General features: G+C 42.4%; 1 protein-coding gene across 3 annotated transcripts; it reads right to left on the bottom strand.

Moving 5' to 3' along the window:
• Positions 1–3,352: 3,352 nt before the first annotated feature.
• PPP1R7 (protein phosphatase 1 regulatory subunit 7) lies at positions 3,353–23,260 on the bottom strand. Of its 3 annotated transcripts, none has more exons than XM_088479246.1 (10): positions 23,172–23,260; positions 22,538–22,636; positions 18,931–18,986; positions 16,978–17,043; positions 16,548–16,678; positions 11,101–11,263; positions 9,100–9,216; positions 6,877–6,981; positions 6,705–6,791; positions 3,353–3,844 (listed from the first exon to the last, which is right to left on the bottom strand). In XM_088479246.1, exons 1-10 carry the CDS (start codon positions 23,209–23,211, stop codon positions 3,668–3,670), a joined length of 1,041 nt encoding a protein of 346 aa, XP_088335372.1. In that variant the 5' UTR covers positions 23,212–23,260; the 3' UTR covers positions 3,353–3,667. The 3 variants fall into 3 exon arrangements, with proteins under 3 accessions (XP_088335372.1, XP_088335373.1, XP_088335374.1); XM_088479247.1 differs by having other exon boundaries at positions 18,931–18,983; XM_088479248.1 differs by lacking the exon at positions 23,172–23,260 and adding an exon at positions 23,037–23,161.
• Positions 23,261–24,312: the final 1,052 nt, after the last annotated feature.

Genomic DNA, 24,312 nt, shown 5'->3' with positions numbered 1-24,312 from the left:
ATTCCCTTCAAGAGGCACATTTCTGGCATTACTGTATCTTGGCAATCACATTCCAAGATGTTTACTAAAGAATGTATAGCTACTGTGGACTTAATCCAAATCTGCTTCTACTTTGAGCAGCTATGCTACCGAATATAACGGAGATATAGATACAGTATATATTACAAATGGTCAGCCTTTGCCTTGGATAGCTAACCTAGTGCTGACCTACTCTTTCAGCACTTAAATAAAAACAAAGTAAGGGGTTGTAGGGGAAGAGCTTATATACCCTAAAAAGTTAACCTATTAAGTCCTGGCTCCTCAACCCTCACTAAACCCCATGGTGAAGAGGTGTCCCCCAGATGGATGAAGGAGAAATTAGTGCTGAGGTGCTACATATGAACAAATGGTTACTTGCTTATAAGGGAATAAGTTATGCTGTTTTCTGGATTTGTCTACTAATTGACAACAGAGGTGCAGATCCTTATTAGACTGATGCTGGGTGCAAAGACTGGCTGAGGGGAGTTTGTGTTCATTCCCCATGGAGCTGTACTGCTGTTAACATATTTGCTAGAGAGTCTGGGCCTGATTCCGTGGTGGATACTGTCGCTGTAGGGCGCAAGCAGCCAATGCTTTCAGTCTGCACAGGCCTCCCGATGGTTACCAATTGGGACAGCAGAATTAACTGACCAGACCCTGAAACCCAGAACCCACAAATGTATAAATGAGCAATAAAAGCAATCACTGGCTCGCTCCACTGGTTGCCGAGACCCTGAATGTGTTCTGCGATTTTTCTAGAATTACTGGTTCTCTTTAGCTACTGCGTGATTTCTATAGTTTATATAACTTTTATTATTATAGTTTTGCTATTCTTTTCGTTCTCTAGCTCATTTGGTTTAAAATTTTAATACAAATCATTGGTTTTACTGGAGGTGAGAAGTAAGTTCTATTCAGTTTATGGACATTTTTTTTTAGTGCCCGTTATCTATATTTATATTATGTCATTTTGTAAGCTCATTTTCTCTAAATATTTGCAGATAATTCTTTTATTTTATTATGGGAGAAGTTTGCTATATCTTGCCTATGGCCACTTATTTAGTGTCTCTGTCAACTATATTTATAGTATGTTTGTTTTCACTTATTTTATTTAAAATTGCATATAACTTACTATTTCACGGGAGTAACCTACTCAATGTAGTTTATGGCCATTTTGTAGTTGCCTCGGTCATTTATAGAATATATTTATCCTTTGTATCCAGTGTGAGGGGAGGGGGTTGTTCGTTAAGCAATATGTAGTGTAGTTAGGATGGGGTAATATGGGGATCCAGGTATACCTGAGTTGAGGGTTATGGGGCAGGTTGTTTTTTGTGTATTGGTTTATTTCTCACTCAAAACTTTCAATAAAAATTGTGGATGCCTGAACTGACCTCATCTTGTATAGCAGGGGGCATATTTGCAGACACGTGGAGATGTTGCCCATAGCAACCAATCACATTCTGTGTATCATTTTATAGAATGCAATATAGAAATGTTAGCTAGAAACTGATTGGTTGCTATGGACAACACCATCACTTTTCTGTTTTAGAGGCTTTAGTAAATTTACCCCCCAGGTATCATCTGGTTTTGGATGGAGATTTACCCAGGAAAGAAGGGAGAAACGTGGGTTAGATTCCTGCCTTTCTAGCAGTAGGAGACCACTGGCAGCTTAAGAATGTGGCCTGTAAACAACACAATACACAGGCGGTATATTTTATTATCTATGATATGTTCCCTTATGTTTACCCTTGTCTTTTGTGCCATAGTATAAATGTAAATGCTAAACCTTCATAGAAGTGTCCTAGCAATTCCAGTGACTTCATAAATACTTACTTTAGTTGGATATTTGCCGTTAATAAATTACCCAAGTGAACAGTACTGGTTTTGTGGATTCAGTTCAGGAGTTGTCCACGCTACACCCTCCAATGCAGGTAACGCTAACTAGGCCTGAGGTACCCGGTACTGTAACAGTCCAACAGGATATTTATAGCCTGCAGGCTTCTTTGCAAAATGTTGAGTAACAGCACTTGCTGATTATGGTCCTGATTCAGAGTTTTAGGCTATTCACATCGCAGTTGCACCTTTGCACGCAGCAGTAATGCTAAATTTTGCTAATGCCACAGGAGGTGTTTTGTGTAAATGGTCGTCTCCTGTGATCTGCTGCCGCCTCTGAGGATGCAGCCATCGGATCACTTGCATGAGCATCAACAATCTAAATAATCCTCAGGTTTCTCAGCATGGCCGTGTATTTCACACTGCCGGGGCCGGTGAAGCTGCATCGCTGCCCCTACCCTGCTGCCAAATGTCCCTAGTGGGTTTGCCTATCAGTAAGAGACCCCACCAAACCAACCCAGTACTATTACAAGGTTAGCGGTACCCCAGCCTTCTTCACCCCCACTGGTGCACTGCTGATAATACAACTCTAGCACCTAGAAGAACACTGAATGCTGCTATGGCAGTGGCAATAAACAAAACCAATATAAAGTGGTTGTCATAGGTAGTTATGTGCAGAAAGGAATGAGAGGGGATATAAGGCAAGGCGCATTTACAGCCTGTGCTGATTTAATCTAAGTGCCTCACTCCTGGACCAGTCTCTCTATACCACAAGGTCAGCAGAGTCCTTCATAGTGGATGAAACAGAAATATGGGTAAATAGTACTCACCTGGGGTGCAGAATTCCAATTCAGTGGTTCCCAAGGTTTAGTGCTTCCACCCTCTGCTATACCTGCTCCTTCATGTGACTGAGAGGCCCGGAGAATGAGTTATCGACAACACTGATGTGTGGTTCAAACACGAAAGGCACGGTGTAACAAAGGACAGCAGTGCTGTGATGTAGGAGCCTTCAGGGGAACCCACTGAGTCAGAGACCACACATCCATTTTAGCATAACGTCACCCCTCTATATCTAGATTTCTAATACCGTAGGACAGGGGGACACACAATAGAATGAAGACTATAACCAAGGTGAAAAGAAAAACCAACTTATTAAAAGAGAAAGTTTACATAAACTGTTATAGTATTGCAGAGCACTGACAAGCTTTATAATGCAGAACCACAGCTGTCATTCTCCAGCAGACAAACCCTCAACAGCTACTGCTACAGAGAGGAAACCAATTTTTTTAAATTTATATATATATATATACACACATATATATATATATATATATATACATATATACATATACATATATATATATATATATATATATATATATATATAAGCACATGTGTATTCCAACAGGCGGTTGCTATGGGAAGTATTACTGAATCAATGTTGTGCTAGGACGTGTAAAGTGATGGAGTGGATACAATATATAATTACAGGATGGGCAGGTGATGAGGTTAAAAACTTTATTAACCAGAGGACTAATGTCCAGAAATAAATACTGACACCCCGAATAGATGGGGTAATATTAGTTACCGATGCCCATTTAGGAAGACAGTCCAGTGTGAAGCAGGTAGTACAGATTTGTGAGGTAATGGGCATTTGGGTTGATATGAAAAGATCATGCAAAACAGTAAAAATAAAAAAAGTGTGATGAGACGATGATACAATGTGAATACCAGAAAAGATGGATGCCTTATGAGAAAGGTTGGTGTTGTACTGTGCTGCTATATTAGGAGGGAGACAGACATAATTCCATAAATCAACTCAAAATCTGACAAACGTTGCATCGATCTGATGGACAGAGGGCAAAGCCAGCATAATTTTGCGCCTGTATTGGTTATCCTTCTGTAGCGGGTTCCTTTCCAAATACACAGTTTGCAAATTCTTGGCACCGCTAAGCTCTTCCAAATCAGCCCAGTTCTCCACCAAATTGTCATTCATCTGTGATAAAGAATAAACAGACACATGATATATTGAATAGCACCAGTGCCAAGCAAGCAACGTGCTATAAAAACACAAAAAAACTGACCAAATACTGGAGCAACATCCAAATTTGTATAACCGCAAAAACATCCACTAGTCGGACATCTTTCTGGCTGCTATAAAGTGCTACAGATGTGCTTGCTGTAATTCACCAACTATGGCTATCGTCTATACACATTATAAAGGGATAATCTGCTCTGAAACTAGCCCTTCTCAATCTAACATTCCCCAAGAACAGCCCCACCATCCTGTTGCAAACCCTTTGACATGAACCAGAGAGCTGATGTATTTATTGTAGCATATAAATCAAATGGATCACACCGGATGGAAACCCCAATTGACCAATGATGCACACTGGTACATGTATGCAGGCACTGGCCAACTAAAAGAAGATGCATCACTAGTCTGTGTCATTTAGCCGAACTGTCAAAGGACCAATTGTGCAAAATATGGAGGATATTCAAATCAACTAGTGCAAAGAACAAATATACTTCAATTCAGTAGTACCCAAAATCGGTCCTCAAGGCACCTTAACAATCCAGGTTGTAAGGATATCCATACTTAAGCACAGGAGACTTAGGCCCTCATTCAGAGCCGGACGCTCTGAGCAGAGCGCTCGCTCTGAATGAGGGCCGTCCTCCATAAAAATGGAGCGTCCTCCTGGACGCTCGTATAGCTGTGGGTCACCACCCACAGCTCATACGAGCGTGCAGGATGATGGTCGCGATGGTCTTGACCATCGCCAGTGCGACCAGAAGCCTGTGGTCGGGGTTTTCGACCACAAGCCTTGGAGTGATTTTGGCTCTATCAGAGCCAAAATCACTCCCACTGACATCACTAGTGATGTCAGTGGGGCCGGCTTCTGAAGGTAGGCGTTCCCTTGGGAACGCCTCCGTCTGGGAGGCACGCCCACCAAAGGGGGCGTGCTGTCAATCAACATCGACAGCACACCCCCTTTGATCAGACACAACGAGCGAAGGAAAGTCCTTCGCTCGTCGCGTCTGGCGCATGCGCACGACGGAGCTCCCTCCGTCGTGCGCATGTGCAGTGCACACCATCGACCCACTTGCGAGCGGACAGCCGCTTGCGAGTGGGTCTGAATGAGGCCCTTAATTAGTACCTCAGTCAATTTAATTATACTATCTGCATAAGCATGGATATTTTTAAAAAGGGAATTAGTTGGCATCCCGGCGGTCAATCACCAGTCAGAATCCGGCGCCAGCATCCCAACTGTATTAAGGTTAGGGGGAGGGTTAGGCACTAGGAAGAAAGTTAGGCTGCTGAGGAAAGGGGGGGCGGAGACTTAGGTTTAGGCTGCAGGAGGGGACGGTCGGTGTTACCTGCAGGTGTTGGCATTCTCACCTAGGCCAGTATTCAATTTGAGGCGAAAAGCCGTTTCAGTGTTTTTGGCAGAAACTTTTCACCAACAATGTCATAAGGCACAAAGTCAATGCAATGTAATAGGCGAAACAGTTTCGCCTATGAATAGCAGGCGGAGAAAAATGCAGAATTGGGGTTTTGGGGTGCAACGTTGAGGGAATCCCTGTGCAGCCTTCAGACAGTCCCTCAAAGGTAAACTGCATCAAAAATTTTAAAAAATAACACTTAACACCCCAAAAAATCACTTTGCGTTTGGGGGCGAAAAAAAAAAGTTGGGGGACAAAGTTAAAAACTAGCGAACTTTACTCTGGGGGGGTCCCCAAGTATGCCCCAATTGTTTTTTTCATTGTAGGGGCTTGCGGCAGGTGGATTTTTCACGATTTTTTTTAAACTTAACTTTAGCAACTTTAAATATGCTGGCCCCCATTTTCAAGTACCCCAAATTTGCTGGGATTTTATTTTCTGAAAAAAAACCTCCTGAATACTATTCTTCAGCACTTCTACAAAAACGCTATTGAGCCCGTTTAAAAACACCAAATACCTTCAGCAAGCCAAATCGGGCTTGTCAGGCTGATTTCCCCAAATCTGACAGTACTTTCCGCTTGTTTTAAGTTTCGCCAGGTCCTGTTTTCACCTACTTTCAAATTAAATATGGGGATACTCGGGCACGCGCGCAATACTACAAAACACGCAATGTGGGCGAAAAGTTTGGGAGGCAGAAAAGTATTGCGGGTCCGCTCAAATTGAATACGGCTCCTAGTCGGGATTCTGAACGCCGGCATCCCGTACCCAACCTCTTTAAAACCTGTACTGTTAGTATGTCTTGAGGACCAAGTTCGGGAAACTCTGCTTTAATTCATCCCAACTAGAGGTTTGCTTTGATTTTCTGATGCATACACGAAAAATAACAGCATTTTCATGAACTTCTTTTATTTTTATCCCATCACAATGATGAACCATTTGTGGGATATTTTCCCTTATGAGTGTGGGCAAACCTGCCACATCCGTGGTCACTTGGTAATCAGGGCCAGGACAGACCATGGAGGAGATGTATCAAATTTTATAAATAGGACAAGTGGAAAAATTGGCCATAGAAACAAATTAGCTTCAAGCTATCATTTATCAACTACATTCTATAAAATGACAGCTATAAGTTTATTTGTTGTCATTAGCAACTTCTCCATCCGTCGGCTAAAGAATGTTTGACACATTTCCCACGTCTCTTAAAACAAATGTTGAATAATCTTTAGTCTGTGTACTAAAACACTACCATGGCATATGTAGGTGGGAAATGTTTGTTCCCTCGGCTTCTGTGAAGATCAAATAGTTAACATATCAAAAACAATAGTAAGCAAGTTTGATTCTTGAAATTGTAAAGCTGGAGCCATATAAGTATTGTTAATAAATATATGTTAATAACATGTAATGAAGATTGTACCCAGAATTCCTGGAGTTCTGTTAAGTGTCTGATATTTTCAATTTTCTTTATCCTATTAGAGGCAATGTCCAATGTTGCGAGTTTAGTCTGAAACACAGCAAGAACACAGGACATTGAGTAACTGGGTTTGGATCATGCTCTCCTCAACCAATAAACAATTTCAGTAGCTCACATTGTTCTCCAATCCCTCCAGGACTTGAATGCCATTGTCACTTAAGTATAACTCACGCAGGTTTCCTAGACTTTGGAGTCCCTCAATCTTCGTCAGACGATTACTCTAGGAGGGAAAGAGAGAATCGTTAACATAGGTTTATGTAAAATAGCTGCACTTAATAAATTCCGTTCAGTATCCTTCCAATCTTTTTTTTTTTTTTGCACTGTCAAACATTTGCAGAATGAATGAAGCCATGGATGAACCAATCCCGAAGAAAAAAAAAAAATGGATGGTAACGTACTGAGCAATTAGGAACTTAAAGACCACTGTGGATTTAAAGAAAGAACTTGCCCCGAGAGAAGCTCTACAGACATGAAAGACAAAAAAAATGGAGACCCACAAACCAAAGCTGAACTAAATACCCCAAAATGCCATAGTTGGAAAAGGAGGGTGTTGCAAGACTGTCAGCACTAGGTTGATAAGCCAAGGGACCATTGGGGTGATGCATGAAGACTGTAGATGTGTCACACAAAAGCAGGTCTGCATGACAAGAAAAGAGCTAGTCCACTCAGAACAAAAACCAACAGGTCCAGACCTAATCCTAGGAATTAAAATTTTCTTCCTTACCAACAGTAAACATACTTCCCAGCCCTGGCAATGCTTATACCACCCTGCTTAAAATTCTTGCTGTGATGAGCAAAGCCTCACAGTCGCACCTCAACAGTCAGCCAACATAAACTTGGGTGCAAAGGGGCGGTACTGGAAGCAGGCTCCAAAAAAAGTGTCAAATTAGAATGTCTGCAGAGCCTAATTTTCAAAGGCAGGCTGACGTTACCATAGTAACCTCAACTTCCAATTTGAACCCTCCAGTCCACTCAAGGCAGCCTCAAGGAGGGCAAGAATGAGTGTAATTAAAGAGTCGAGTGAAATAGTGTCCACCAAAAACACCTTCAGATTTCTCATCCTTGAATTGAAGAGCTTTACAAGCTTTGAAGCAGCTCTACATTTGCAGGACTCAAGGTGCTTTACATTTGAAGAAAATACAGAACCTATAAAAATAACAGAGGTTTAGATTTGCAGAAACCAGGAACATAATACAGAGGCAAGACAATCATTTTGGATCATTAGTTGTAAGGATTGTTCATCCAACCCATGAGAATACTAGTTGAGGCATCCATTTTAGAAGCACTACATAGGTTACACTGGGTGGAAAAGGCAATCCCTGCAAGAGACAACACGTAATGAGGGAGCTACAGACTACTAATTGGAATATAAAGCAGTGAATTGCAGGTAGAAGTACATGTAAAACAAGTTAATAACAGAGTTGACATACAATAATAATAATAGCAATAATAATAGGCAATGTTATGCAAACTGAGTAGAATTATTAGGTGAAGGAGGATGGAATGGAAGAGTAGTATGCCAATATGTTGAACTTGGAGCAAAAGGCATCTCTTTGAAGACAGTCCAAAAGCTTGGCTTGTCAAGAGCTGGCCAGACATGTTCTATTTCAAAATAATCTTGGTCTTGAAAACTCTTCAATGAAACTTAACAAGTAGGGCAGACATGAAGGTGATAACCCTATAGACCTTCCAACAAAGGTTGTAATAGAGTCAAATCTGTGTGACAACAGGGACGAGCAAGGTCCTTGTAGAGAGGGGTTTATAATACGAACACCCATAGCATACTGATGTAGAACACAACCTGGAAGATAATCTAAAGGAAAGGAGTCGGGGTGGACTCTTTTCTATTTAAGAACATACTCAGAGTATAAAGTGTCTGGAGTCCTTTCAGAAAAAAGCGCTATAACAATAAATTACAAATTACAATCTCCAGCGGTCACTTTGAAAAACTGAAGATCTGGAAGTCCTTCACGGGTATAAAGGGGGAGCCGCTAGAGCATTTTGGAAGTACATTTGAAAGTGCACAAGCTCCTGCACCACAATACAGAAACACACCAAGGTAGTTCCAGTGGTAGCCATTTGGGAGAAAGATAAATAGAATTTTGTTTCTGTCAATCTGTGACATTACCAATAACAAAGCAAAGTGATAAAATCTATCCTCTTTAGTGGTTAGTGTTGTTAAGTTGTATATACACAAGTATAGACAGCACTCATGTATGAAAATATAAAATTTAGCTATAATCTGGCAGTTAGTAATGCTCAACTGGATGCCTTTCAGTAAACCATAGCAAGTGACTGCCATGTGTATTACGGCTGGTGTTAATCCCAGTAGAGTTACCTGCACGCTCAGTACAGTGAGATTAGTTAATGCTTCCATGTTCTGTAGTTTGGTGATTTTATTTTTCCCAAGAAACAGACTGTCGAGATCTCTCAATGTATCCAGATTCTCTATCTCCTGGAAATACATAAGAATAAAAAAAATTATAATATTTACAACAAAAATCTTTATTATATTTAACAATAAAATGAAGACCGGGATAATAAACAATAATAATTACTCTAGTATTAATAAATTTGCCTAATACATTAATTTTGGCATATACAGTTAGGGTATGCTTTCGGCATCCCAGCGGTCTGAATGCCGACGCTTACCTTACCGGAGCCAGAATACAGACACCGGTCAGAATCCCGTCGCCGGGATGCCGAAGGTAAGTAACTGGGTTGGGGGGAAGGTTAGGCATAGGCACTAGGGGGAGGGGGTTAGTTTTTTAAGGCACCAGGGAGGGAGGGTTAGGGAGAGGGGTAGGGTTAGCATACCGACCACCAAGTGCCGGTATGTTAACCCTGTCGGGATTCTCACCGCCTGGAGCCCGTCTGTCGGTATTACATACCGATTCCTTAGCCGCGATAAGTTTTCGCCGTATTCAATTCCAAAGGAAGCGAAAACGTGTCCCCACGAAACTCAAACATGCGAAAAGTGCTGTCAGTTTTGGAGAAATCAGTCTGACATGCCCCAAAAGACGCACCAACATTGGGGATCACTATAGATGTCCCCGCTTAGCCCCCCCTGGAGCTATTTGGGGTACTTGAGTGCTTTCAATTGCCTCTATATAGTGTCTTTGCACAAGTGGTGAAGAATAACATTTAGCCGGTTTTTTTTTTGTTTTGTTTTTTAAGAAAATAACTAGTCCCATCAAATTTGGGGTACATGAAAATGGGTGCAAGCATGGTCAAAAATCGCTAAACTGAAGTTTTAAAAAACGCACCTTCAGCAAACAGCTGCAATAAAAAAAAAAAAAACACCTCCCCCATACTTGCAGACCCCCCCAAAAGCTTATTTTGCTACTTTTTAAGTTGCACCCTAACGTTGAACTTTTTTGCCTGCTTTTTCAAAGTAAGTTTTTGGGGTGTCCCTCATTTATTTATTTTTTCACATGTTTTTGACGCAGTTAACCTTTGGGGGGCTGTCCCAACGGTGCAGCGTGGTTTCCCCACCTTTGCACCCCAAAACCACAATTCTGCACTTTTTTTAGACACCTATTCATAGGCTAATCTATTTCGCCAATTACATTGCGTTTTTGCGCCGGCGAAAACGCTTTGGAATTGAATACAGAGGAAACTGTCACACTGGCAAAAAGTCGCAATCGGCCACACTTTTTTTTGCAGATTCGAACTTATCGCGGCTAATTGAATATGGCCCTTTGACGGCAAATGGGGGGAGTTCTATATTTAATTTTTATTTATTTTTTTTTATAGTGGGAGAGCAGAGTTTGGTCTAATATAAGGTCCTTAGTCTATAGCCCTGGTTATTTCCATTGTTATATTATCCTTGATTAGGGGGGGTTCGTTTCTTAGATCGTATAGATAGGGAGGGGGGATGTTTTGGGAATCCGTGTGCTTGGGTTGGGGTTAGGTCATACAGGGTGGGGGTATTGGGTGGTTTGTTTTGGGTATATGGTTTATTTTGGTGGATGAGGTTCATTTTTTATATTTTTGTATCTTTTTTTATTATAGTGTGTAGTTATTCTCAATATCTTTTATTACTGGTTCTAGATGTGGGTGTAACTATATCCTGTTTGCTCACTTATACCCTTCAATATGCTATTTGACAATGTCAATGCCACAATCATTTTATTCCTGGTCTACCACATTTATTGAGTATTTTTTGTTTTATATGTTTATACTCTTTTAAATTCAATAAAAAAATACTCAATTTAAGAAAGTAACTAAACCTAGGTCACCAGTCTTTAGCTTCCGTGACTGATATATTGTACAAGTATGTAGCTTCCATCATTAACAATGCCAGTCTACAGTTTATGCTCTCATGCATTTCACTCACCCGGATACGGTTTGAGCCTAGCTCCAGTAAACGTAGCTGTGTTAATGAGCTGAGATTCTCGATCCTGCCAATCTTGTTATTCACCAGATACAGGCGGTGTAGCCGAGTCAGAGAGTCTAGTCCTCCAATGCGTTTCAGGAGATTGAATGACAGATCCAGGATTCTGCAAGGACAGGGCTTTGTCATACTTGTGCTATGACTTATGGGGACTACAAAGTAAGCATAAAACTTGGTGTGTGGCCCAAAAGCGCTGGTTATATCCACACAGAATAGATTTTACTACACAAACGTCACATGGGTTATTACTGAAAAGTTTCACTTTGTTTTAGAACTGTAACAATACCAACAATTGACTTATAGCACATAAAGAGTATATTTGAATTTTAGTCTCATCCATAAGTCTTAATATTTTACAAAAGCATTACAAATACATAAACACGGCATGCTTACCGAGATATGTGCACTAAATATGCGAAAGCAGAAAAGCTCACAGAATACACAATATCACCATGAAGGTCAATGTACAAACTTTAGAGCCTAATGGATGATACCCTCGGAGAGGAATCCATTGTGCGTATATAATGCATTAGATGACAATGTAGACAGGATATAAATTAGAGAACTTGAACTAAACTGTGCTGTGAAGAATGTATTCAAATAGGAGTCCCCAAAAACTTCCGGTGCACTCTCTGGATCCCTGTGTCACAGATATGAGTGCAGAGGTTGCCCCATGTAATGGCAACTACCCCCTGCCACCCAATGCCAACTGAATATTGTGGCTGAGACTGTACAGTTTGGCTGTGCCTTATATAGGGACACTGCAGTTCCTGCATTGCTGGAGGAGGATCAGTAATAGAGTTGGTAAGCTACCAAATGTCAACATTATACAGCATTCACTATTACAACATATATGTGCTTTTTATACTTTTACAGAAGCACATGGAAGATTTTCTCTGTGTATTTGGTGGATTTAGGGGCCTATTTACTAAACCTTGGATGGGGATAAAGTGAACGGAGATAAAGTCCCAATCAATTAGCTCCTGTCATTTTTCGAACACAGCCTGTGACATGGCAGTTAGGAGCTAATTTTTTGGGACTTTATTTCCATTCAAGGCTTAGTAAATAGACCCCTGAATTAGTGGTAGGGACTGAGTGTAATATACTCTGTTTCCTGTCTGTGCAGCTGCTAGTGCACCGACATGCTAATGGTCTCATCTCCAACTTGCTATAACTTTGTTCTGGGTTGACTTATAAATAGTTTTTCGATAACCAGCGGCCTACAAATAATTGGATTTTTGTACTCACTGTAAATTGCCTTCCTTGTAACCCACCTGGGGGACACTACGGTATTGACTGTGGGTAGAGGGCTGGCACAGGAGTATAGGCACTAAAAAGTGAAGAGTTCCGGCCCTATAATCCCTCCCACCGGACCTCACTTTTTGCATAACAAAGCAGCACAGAGGAAGAACCACCATAACTATAACACAAGGAAAACAACCAGAAATAAAGAATAAATAAAGCAACAAGACAGGGAGGGAGCGCAGTGTCCCGGAGATGGATTACAAGGAAGGAATTTTATAGCGAGTCCAAAAATTTAATTTTCCTCATGCATCCGATTTGAGGGACACTAAAATACTGACTCTGGTACTTCACAAATCAAGCCCAATGGGGGCGCCGTCTGTCAAAGCTGTATGTGGCACTTTACACCCAAAACTAATTGGTAAAATTTGGTAAAAAGTATGCACAGAGAACCAGGTTGCACTCTGCACATCTATTCCCCCGAGGTGCCGTGGCGAACTGCCCAAGAAGCCCCGACTGCACGAGTAGACTGGTTTGTCGGTAGACAGGTACCCCTGGTGGATGGTAGTGGTAATACATCTAGCTTTGGGGCATGGACAAGGACTACAAGGGTGTCCGTAAGCCGAATGGTAGACAAATGGTCAATAAAAAATGCTATCTGAAAAGGCCCAAATTTGTAGCGCTACAGGACGTGGGTGCCCCCTGGAAAAGCTGGGAGAACAATATCCTGGTTTATAATCCCCACATAACCCAATAAGCAGAGAGAAGCTATGTAATTGCAGGCTATAATGAGCCATAGAAATCATCCCCCAGACCGCTGCCGATACTTGCAGCCTCCTGTGTGCCCCTCTCTGGAAGATGGGTCCTCAGTGTTCCGTTCTGCAGAAGTTGGGAGAAGAGGTACTCAAAGTGCAGCACTGGGAGAGAGGACGCAATGGTGCCAATTTGCCTCAGAACTTCTACCTGTGGCTCCGTTCCTGCAGCGTATCACAAATACAACGCGGTTGTGTCACCGGCTCACTAGAATCACCCTGAAAGATGCCGTGTACCAGGCTGTGTTAGTCACAGCTCAGCACTACCAGCGGTAGGCAGTGACTGTCTTACCGTAACTCAGAAACCCCTTCATCTGGTGTGTGATGTTTCCGATTTAGGCAGGGTCCCGGACACGGTTAAAGTGAAACTGTGACTCCCTCAGGAGAGCTCACACCCAGCTCTCTTAACTAAGCCCCGCTCTGACTGGCGCTCTGAGCCATGACACTGAGAAAACCAGAAAATCAAATCAAAACATAGCTAACTAAAAATGTGCCTTACTCCAAGGCACTAAAAAAAAGAAAAAAAAACTGCGGTCCGGTGGAGGTGGAATACATTATAGAGGTGCGGAGCTTTTCACTTAGCCTATTAGTGCTATGGGTTCTATATACTAAGACTTGGAAAGAGAAAGTAACAACCAGCTCCTGTCATTCTTCAAACACAGTCTGTAAAGTGACAGTTAGGAGCCGATTGGTTTGTACTTTATCTCACTCCAAGGCTTCGTACATAGACCTCTATACTTCTGTGCCAGCCCTCTACCCACAAGTCAATACCGCAGTGTCCCTCAGATCGGATGGAAGAGGAATACGCTTTCCCTGCATTGCTGGGAAACTGTTGGTTACGAATTGTCACAGAAGGGCTCTACTTGAACGCTTAGGCCTGCAAAACTTCTACTTCAAGGTCTGTGCAATCATACATTATGAAAAAAAATATATATATTTTTTTCTTTCGACTAAAAATAAGTGTAGCAATATCCAGCCAGAGAATTTGATGCCCCAGGCCTTCAAGTAATGCAGATACCTAAAGAAGAAATTAAAACTGCAAAAACTACCAGAAAATCTGGTGAGAGGAAAAAATATAAAATTGGAAAATGTCACAGACTAAGGTTTCCTTTCTGAAAGAAAAAACCTCTTCTCCTGACCAAGCGCTAACAATAATACTGGATGTTTTGAGGACGGTCCCAGAATGCCACTCTGCTCTGGCTGAGAAGAGAGATGCATTGCAATCAGACTTTAGGGTAGATGTGCAAACCTTGAGATTGAGACTAGGGTCTCGAACCTGGATGATTATGTATCTTCTGTGTGTATAGGAGAATGACAACCTTTGAGAGCAGGATGACTGGCAAACTAAATTGGAGACAAAACGGAATGACCAGTTGGTTGGCTTGCCTTATGAGGCAGAGCAGCAGAATCCCTGAGCATTCCTGAAGGCCTGGTTTCAAGAAACATATGGAGCTGGTGCCGTGACCTCCATTACTGTGTGAGGAACAGTCCCACCACATATTGGCTAGGCTAAATCACCATAACTTGTCTCATGTTGCAATCTCATAGCACAATTTCTGACTTGTACAGGCCAGGGTAAACTACTGATCTTTATAACACAGCCATAATGTCCCGATTTTCCCCCAATTACACGCTATAGATGCGAAAACAGCCAACAGAAGTTTAGGGATGTAAATGCCACTCTACATCCACTCTACGGGTGTTTTGGGGGATTAAGCTGCAAATATACAAATGGGTCCCTTAGTTATATTTTCTACATGAAATCATTATTATACTGTACAGTAATATTACTCCAAGGGGACAAATCAATTCCCCATCATGATGGATTGCGATGTGCAGATGTGTGTGCACATAACTGTATGTTATATGATGTCAGTAATGTCATTATTGCTACCTCCCATTTTGATATAATTATTCTGTATGACTATACAATTTGTTGTATTCATTATATTGTAGACTCAAATAAAAAAACATTTTGAAAAAAAAAACAACTATGTTAGCGTAGCCCAACATCACCGATTTTCTAGTGCACCTCTAAAAATCGGCAATGTTGGAGGTTTTGGTGCGACATTATGAAGTAACTTCAAAAAGGAATTTAACTGCTCGTGTGGTTCCCATGTCTACTTATTCACAAAACCATAGGTGTTAGAACTATTGCATTTTATACATTTTTGCTGTATCCAGAGATATTCATTACCTGATAAACTCATTGTGTATGTCTTTAGTTTATACAAAATAAGGAATCTTTCCTTAAACACAGAAATTTCCTCAGCTTCTCAGTACATTGTGTTGGGATTAATGAACCTTGTTCAGACTGCAACTCAGTATATATTCAATTGGGTTTTGTTCCCTTAACTATAAATGTCATCATCAATCACTTTAGACAGTTATTTTTACATATATGCTTAAGAGGTGGTTTTACTGGAATCCAGTAACTTTTTAGAATAGATAGAATCTGATTTTCTGTGCATTTCTCTAGATTCTCTGCCAAGCCCAGTAAATAAATGGTTAATTCCACTTTCAGTCTCTTTGCTATAGGAGGAGGTTATTCTATTACTTTAAGATAATAGACAGAACACAACATATGGACTAAAGAGATTCAGTATCAGGACTTTGAAGAGCGCGTAGCCCCCATCTGGCACTTTACTATACTTCAATACAAACTTAGTAAAACATATAGAAGTCTATTTACTAAGCAGTGTTAGGAGAAGTGAAAAGTGATAAGGTGCCAGCCAATCAGCTCCTAACTGCCATCTCACAGGCTGTTTGAAAAATGACAGTTGGGAGCTGATTGGCTGGCACCTTATCACTTTTCACTTCTCCTAACACTGCTTAGTAAATAAACCCCATAATCACATTATTAAAAAAAAAAAAAAAATGGATCAAATAAATATTACCATAAATGTTGTATAATATAGAAAATACATATTAAATATAAGTACAAAAATTCCCTTATTTAATGGTAAGAGTGTCTCTTCAGTGGTTGTAAGCAGCATCTAGATCAGGGATATTCAATATGCGGCTCTCGAGCTGCTGTGGTACTACACATCCCAGCATGCCCTGCCACAGTTTTAGCATGCCCTAATAGCAAAACTGTTGCTGGGCATGCTGGGATGTGTAGTTCAACAGCAGCCAGAGGGCCACATGTTGAAGACCACTGATCTAGATCATAGTGACACATACTTGATTTCAACTGACTATTATGTGGATGGAACTTATGTCATTGCTATGGGAATCCTGAATGGCAATTGTTTGTGCTTAGGAGGAGATTGTGGCTTATTCTAGGGAAAGGGAGCTGGAGGAAAGGAGGAAACTACCCTATCTGTAAAGACTCACTGGAGTTGACTCAGGTTCTCCAGGTTCTGGATAATACGGATTTGATTGTCATACAGGTCCAATTCATTCAATGTCACCAACTGCTCCAAGTTCTCAATCACCTTTATTAGGTTTTGACGCAGGCACAGGGTCTACAGGGGTAGAGTCAATGAGAGGGCAGGTTACAGGAGAGGCTGTGACTGACCACAGTAAGGGGCTGAAGAGGAGACAAGTCAAAGGGACAGAAAGTGAGAAATACACTGAAAGGACAATCACATGGCAATGAGATATTTGCAGGAAAGATTTGGTATAGCATCACATTGTATACCAAAGATGGTGGACAAAGTGAAGCAGGTGCTGTTTCAGTGGTACATGCATATGAATAGAAAGAAAATAAAATGAACATGCACAAACTAAAATAGGGATTTTGCATTGGCAGTGAAAAACCTACCTTAACTTTTTTGAGCACCTCAAAACCTTGAATTATTCCTATCCGCATGTGGTTTAAGTCAACATCCTGTAAATAGAGATACAAGTTTATAACAAAAATTAACTACAAATACCCAAAAGTGTTGTCTACAAGTTACTGAAGGAACATTTCAGTAAAGCACAGAGCAATAAAGAAAATATAGGTACAAGTTCCATGTTGGACTAAAATGATCATCGGCCCCGAGCTGCACTCAAGCCGCAGGAAACCACTACGCATACATTTTACATACCTTGGAATCTACTGAAGCATTCATATTATAGTACTTTAATATCTACATTGGTTCACTTTAGAGCCTACATCTTAAGGCCCGGTGACGGGGGTACAAAGGGGACACTTGTGCCGGGCCCCCGAGGAGCCCATTTCCAGGGAAGAGGAACAGCAGGCAGTAGGTTAGTGTTGGCTGGAATGGAGAGACACGGTTCATACGGTAGTTGGGGGTGCTGGATATGAAGTGGCAGGAGGTATGGAGATGAAGACTGGGCAGACATGGGCTGGGGCTGTGAGACACAGGGTGGGGGGTGAAGCTGAGAGACACAGGGTGGTGGAATGAAGCTGAAATATGGGTGTGGAATGAAGCCGAGAGACAAGGATGCAGAGATAATGATGCTGAGAGACACAGAGGAGAGGAGTGGATGACTGTAGATGGAGAGACATAAGGAAGAAGAGGCTAGAGACACATGGATGGTGTTGGATAGACGAGGGTCGAGGCTGGTGCAACATGGCCGAGGATGAGGCTCCAAAGACGGGGGTTGTAGATAAGGTTGAAAGACACAGTTGGTGATGAGCCACTGGCCGACCTGCATGTACTTACTGGGAGTGAATAGGGGGCCCGCAAAATATGACTGTCGGGCCCAAACATTTCTTTTGCTGGCCCTGTACATTTTTGATTGACAGCACGACCATCTTTCCAGGCATACCAAGTCTTGTGTTCCAAGTATTGTGCAATAACGGGGGAACATTTCCCCAAGTTCACTTAAGGGAAATTACACACGCTTCGTCTGCACTGATCTAAATGCAGATATTTGCATCTATATGACAGCACTGCCCCTATCCATATGCTTGCTCAAATAGCTGTCATTACTATTAGTATGCACTTGCCCTATGCCTGGTGTGAGAACTACACACAACGCAGCACAGCCCACAAAGCAGACACTACGCCCTCAATAGATTTACCCTACGTTGCAATGTCCCGTTACACTTCTGTAGCCGCAAGTGGAGTTGCAACTCAGAATCGCTCACAGATACGTATGCTCAGCTGCAGAACATGCGCAGTGCTAATAACCTGCAATATTCCTCTGTGAAACAGATTTACCTGCAACTCAACGGACTTGCCTGTAACACTCAATACGACAATAAAATAGATGGAATAACTTGCGTCCTCTAGCTGCAGCTCAGTCCCAACTCACAAGAGCACCAATTCTTGTACAGCATATACATATAACAATAAGCGCTGCTAGATTCAATACAGATGTCTCGATTATAAGACCTGTATACTTTGAACAAAATAAAAATCAACAAGGGAATCGTCTTATCCAGTAGTATGTTTTGTTTGATGAAACCTTTATGTGAATGTATCTCACTTAGTTGAGGTGAGTCCGGAGGTTTCTTCCACCACAGTAAAGAAACGAAACATACTACTGGATAACACAATGTCCTTGTTGCTCTTTATTTTGTTAAAAGTATACCGGTCGTGTAATCGAGACATCTGTATTGAATCTAGCAGCGCTTGTGGACTACTCTTATTGTTATATGTATATTGCCGGTAACTCTGCATCAGCACCTTAGTCTACAGGACAAACTTGCACCACCAAGTACAAACAGGCTAGAATTGAGACCTCAAGCAGCTTACAGGGACCCCACTCCTACACAAAACAGGTGGGAAAATAAAAAGCAATGCAGGCAGTTCTTTATTACCTCAGCTTCAGGGTCCAGGATGATCGTCTCCAAGTTCACTGGTGTCTCAGTGTCTTCTGAACATAAGCACATTACTGTAAGTATGATGCCGTGCAATACAGATACATACATTTTACTACATGCCCCAAACAGGGTAATAACAGGAACTCTGAGCTACTCCACTTCATACAAAATATCACAAAACATGAATGACACACAATAAATTTGCCACAAAGATTTGCAACGACACCTGCTGCTGTAACTCTTCAGAATATAAAAAACAGTTGTGTTTGGTGGAACAGGCTGCGATATGCTAGACTGATAGACTAGTCATACACCGAAGTGCCAAAAGTCATGGCGTAGCAGTATGTAAAGGGAATGGTAGCTGGCGTCACCCTGCTGTGACGTCTTGGAAATGCCCAGACCTGTATAAGTTATAATAGGACATCTTGTGAGTCAGTTTGAACACCAGTTATCAGAGTTCTAACGGGGCATGATAGTGGGTGCCCCATGGATGGGACATTCCAGTTCGGAAATTGTGAGGACGTTCAACATTCCTCGATCTATGGTTTCAAATGTGTCCCGGGAATACCTCATGGAAGGCATTACCACCCACTGTGGGCAGGAAGTGGCCGACCACGGATGCTTAATGATTGCGACCAGTGGCGTCTGGCCAGAATTATCCGTGGTAACAGACAAGTGACACTGGCTCAAATTATATCCATATTCAATGCAGGAGGTAGCAGACGCATATCCAGCAGGTCAGTGCAGCATTCTTCAGCTTAGGATATGGGAGCAGTAGATCCACCAGAGTGACCCTGTTATCACCTGGGCTCGTGACATAGCTAATTAGGCCCCTGGAAGACTGGCAATCTGTGGTGTGGCCCGATGAGTCAAGGTTTAATTTGTTTAGTTCTGATGGTAGGATTCGAGTGTGGCGCAGACTCCATGAGGCCATGGACCCCAGTTGTCAACAATGCACCATGCAGGCTGGTGTTGGTTCTATAATGGTTTGGGGAGTGTTAACGTGGCATGGGTTGGGTCCACTGGTCTACCTGAACACGCCATTGACTGGTAACAGCAATATTACATTGCTTGATGACAATTTGCAGTCCTTCATGGACTTCCTGTACCCCCACGACAATGGAATATTCCAGCAGGATAATTCACCATGTCATCAGTACCAAGTTGTCCAGAACTAATTTGAGTTGCATCCTGGAAAGTTCCAACGAATGGTGTGGCCACCACGTTTGCCCAACATGAACCCAAATGGGCATTTATGGGACGTGGTGGAAAGGTCCATTAACACCCAAGATCAGGCACCTACAAACATCAGGGAGCTGTGAGAAGCTATCCAGAGGGCACGGGTCAAAATCTCTCCAGAGGTCTTCTATCACTTGTGGAATGGATGCCACGTCGAGTTGTTACACCTCGCCGGGCTAAGGGGGGATCTGACACGATACTAGGCATCTATCCCGTGACTTTTGTCACTCCAGTGTAGAAACCTGCAGGGAGCACCCCTATAGTATTGGTGCATAAGAGACTGGGCAACCCTTAAGTTCCAAGAGCAATGTGCAACACCTCATTGCTGGTGTGTGTACAATGAGGTGTTGCACGCACACCAGCTCAAACCACTTAAATTAGCACAAAAAAAAACATGATCCAAAAGCAATGATTCAGACACAGCTTTCGTTGTTAGGTCCAGAGGCACAGACTATAAGGAGGTGCCGATGGGGCACAAGCCCTGGATAATAAGGTTTGGGAGCGCCAGTGGGATTTGATTAGTAATGGCTGGTTCCGTCTCCGAGAGCAGCTGCCAGTGACTGCACCCTGTGTGGATGGCCAAAGTTATCCCTCCCATCCCTGCCTAAGACCCGGCCACTCCTTCCCCTGAAAGCCCTCCCTCTCCGAGACGATGCCCCCTCCACTTCCTCTCCTCTATAGCCTGTCTCTCTATTCTTGTCCTCCCTCTAGAGCTCTGCAGAGACCAAGAAAGATCCTCCAGGTAAGTGTCAGCGGAGGTGTGGGAGGTTTTAATGTTATCTAGCCGGGTGATGTATTCACGTTACAGGGAGGGGGCGTTTGTATAAATATTGTGTGGATGGGGTGGTGTATTACTGTTGTATGTGTATGGGGTCATATTAATATGATCTGTATTATATGGTAGTCCCTGCCATGCCTGCTGCCTTATACGGCGGCCACTACCATGCCCTTAACGATTGTATCAAAGCAAGCTAAGGGTGACTAATCACTGGGGACACTGAGCCTTTGCTCCAGATGACATGTAGCCTAGTTTCACTCCTGGTTCAGCCCAGTGAAGAGAGATGTGCGATGGAAACTCTGCAGTTGGAGAGTTGATCCTCTGCATATTTCCCTAACCAGTATGTCAGTACTTACTACCAGTAATAAATGCTGATAAGAGGAGGATGGTGTGGAGGAATGGTCTATTTATTTGTACTTAAAAGGGCAGAACTGTGGAAGAGTGGAGGCGGCATGGGCAGATATGAGGTTGGACATGTAGGAGGAGAAGTAATTAATAGCTTTTCAGGAGAGGGTGAGTAGTCAAACAGACTCTTAGGGGTATAGGGAGCTAGTGAAGCAGGGTGCAGAGTGTAAATGCCAACGCTGAGGGATGATGAAGACAAATTAGATGAGTAGCAGAGTTCACAGTAGATTGAAGAAGGGAAAGGCGAGAACAGGGGACAGAGAGGAGGTGGTTATAGCAGGTGGCATTAAGGGTGAGAAAAGACCTAGGACCTCATTCAGAGGCGGTCGTTAGTTGCAAGCGGTCGCTCTGAATCAGAGCGGCCGCTTGCATCCTGAATGGCCGCCTCCTTGTCGATAGTTAAGTTGTGGGTTACCACCCACAGCTTAACGACCAACCAGGTTGATGGTCACGATGGTGATCACCATCGCGGCTTACGACCAGACCCTAAGGTTAGGTCTGTGCACTCGTAAGCCCCAGGGAGCTTTCTGCTCTGATGGAGCAGGAAGCTCCCCACTGACATCACTGATGATGTCTGGGCGGCCGCCCACAAAACGGTAGGCGTTCGTAAAGGAATGCCTCCTTTTTGGAAACCACCCCCTGTGCCCACCTACCAAACGGGGCAGCTGCGCCGCCCCTTTGGTAGCGAGCTCTGGAGCGACAGAGTTTCTTTGTCGCTCCGGGGCTTGTGCAGGCCTAATCATCGAGTCGGTTACGAGAGCATCGGCGCTCGCGACCGACTCTGAATAAGGTCCCTAATCCCTTAGATGTTGCGGACGTGGAAACAGCAGGAGCGAGAGAACTTTATTAGTTGAGGAGAACACCCAGGCGGCAGATATGCTGGATCGCATAGAGAAAGAGGTCATTTAAAGAAAGAGGGGAGGGATGGAATGGGAGAAAACAATGAGCTTAGGTGTGGTCATGTTTAGTAAGAATAAACACTGCAATATCCAGGATGAAACGGCAGCGAGGCAGGAAGAGACACGAGAGAGAACGGATGGCGAGAGATGTATCAGAGCGTCATCAGCGTAGATAAGACAGATACAATCCTGTGCCTGTCCCTGGGCACACCACTTGAGTCAGGGTTAAGCCTTCACTTGCCACATAACCCTGAAATCAATAATGAAGCAGTAAGATAGGTACCTGCAGGCTCTTCACCATTCTGAACACCACCATCAAGGACAACTCGCTTCTCCTTAACTTCATCGTCAGCAGACTCGTCAGATTCTCTCCTTTTATCAACTCAAATTAAACAAAATATTAAAATTATACAGAGTACAACACAGCTATGCAATTTCAGCAGTAAGGTACCAAGGCGGCGTGAGCAGCGTATTATAGTAACAGAAAAATAGTAATCCTACATTATCCTATTTCCATAAATTGGAAAAACAGCCTTTTAAAATGTTCGAAGGATCAAAGACCTCCCATTTGACATCAGCGACAGATTCCCATCCTGAATGCTTCCTTTCTAGCAGAGAATGGTTAACAAGAGGTTTTCCTTTGTAACCTTTCAGGTAATAACCCTGAGGCTACCTTGCAATTAACAAAAGATATCTGAAGATACAAAGTGCATATATAAGCATCACTAATAAATCAACCTGTCAATCCACCCTTCATTGTGTTTATATTATAAGGAGAATACCTGCCCAGCAAGCCATGTGAAAGCATGCCGGGTCTTGGAGTTACACAGATCAAAGATCCTGTCTTGCACAAATGTGTGTTGCTTTCTGCATCCAAACGAGATGCAAGAGTAAAGTAACCGGATTTCCCACCCTACCTTCCATGTCTTGCACCTCTTCCCCGCCGTGCGCCATCATATACTCTTTTCCCAGGTTTCCGGAAGTGTCTGCCTCCGCCAATCGGCTGCTGCGACAGAATAACAAGAGGCCAATGAAAAGAGACTTGGGGGAGGGCTTGTTGCGCATGGGCTCCTGGGAATTGTAGTCGCACATCCACCAGTGATTCCACAGCATATGAGGCTCATCAGATCAGTGTCTTTTATTTTTGTTTTAAATTAGTTCATTATTATTTTAGTGATACTGACCTACAGGAAAACGTGTAAAGGGCAAACAGGATATTTGCAGTTTATGTGTGCATATAGGCAAATCACACATAAATGTATGATAGAGCAGTGGTTTTGATAGCAGCATTCAATCAAGTTAAATCGGATTATCCCATCATTGTTTTAATCATGGATTACTTCGCTCAAAAACAATGTTATCTCACTATGCTACATGTGACAAATTACTGGAATAACTGTTGATGTATGAAATTGGGCTTCTTCCTGAATTTTTCTGTTAAAAAAAATATATATAAAAAATACAGTATATTGAAACTGTCATTAGACAGATTTTTTTTTAATGAACTGGCCTTCTTTAGTAATATCTGTAAAAGGAAATTAAGAGTTTGTATTGATTAGTTTCATGATTATAGATGATGCTGAGGGGTTTATTTGCTAAGTAAAAGCAAACGATTCTTGTGTGTTTATAGGACCTATGCATTAATAATTGCGGAACTGCAGCGATTATTATATATCTGTATCATGGCGGATATTTTCATTTTTAATGAAATATTCCTGCTATGTACTATGGGAAACTCCTGTGAGTTTCCCTTAGTACATAACATAAATATTTCATTAAAAATGAAAATATTTGCCGTGATAAGGATACTTAATAATCGCTGCAGTTCTGTGATTAGTAATACATAGGCCCCCAAGAATCAGGAGTTGAGGGTCACGCTGAATATCAGCCGGTAGTACACCTGGGGATGCACAATGAGATACACTTGTAAATAATTCATTTACATTCTAAAGGTTATTTACTCTGAAAATACATTAAAGATTTTGACATATTTCGACCCCCCTCCAACGCAGGCAAGCCTCCGCCGACCCCTCCAACGCCCCCAGCGTTAACCTGAGA

Source organism: Taudactylus pleione, unplaced genomic scaffold (assembly GCF_031769625.1).
Source record: "Taudactylus pleione unplaced genomic scaffold, aTauple2 ptg000229l, whole genome shotgun sequence".
NCBI lineage: Eukaryota > Metazoa > Chordata > Amphibia > Anura > Myobatrachidae > Taudactylus > Taudactylus pleione.
The sequence above is the reverse complement of the archived record's forward strand: the minus strand, read 5'-3'. Positions and strand labels throughout refer to the sequence as shown.

Excerpts from the sequence above, each read along its gene's own strand:
- PPP1R7 (XM_088479246.1), bottom strand. The coding sequence starts at position 23,211 with ATGATGGCGCACGGCGGGGAAGAGGTGCAAGACATGGAAG. Across the intron at positions 16,679-16,977 it reads AGGTGCTCAAAAAAGTTAAG|ACCCTGTGCCTGCGTCAAAA; the intron begins GTAGGTTTTTCA and ends CTACCCCTGTAG. Across the intron at positions 3,845-6,704 it reads CAGAACTCCAGGAATTCTGG|ATGAATGACAATTTGGTGGA; the intron begins GTACAATCTTCA and ends TCTTTATCACAG.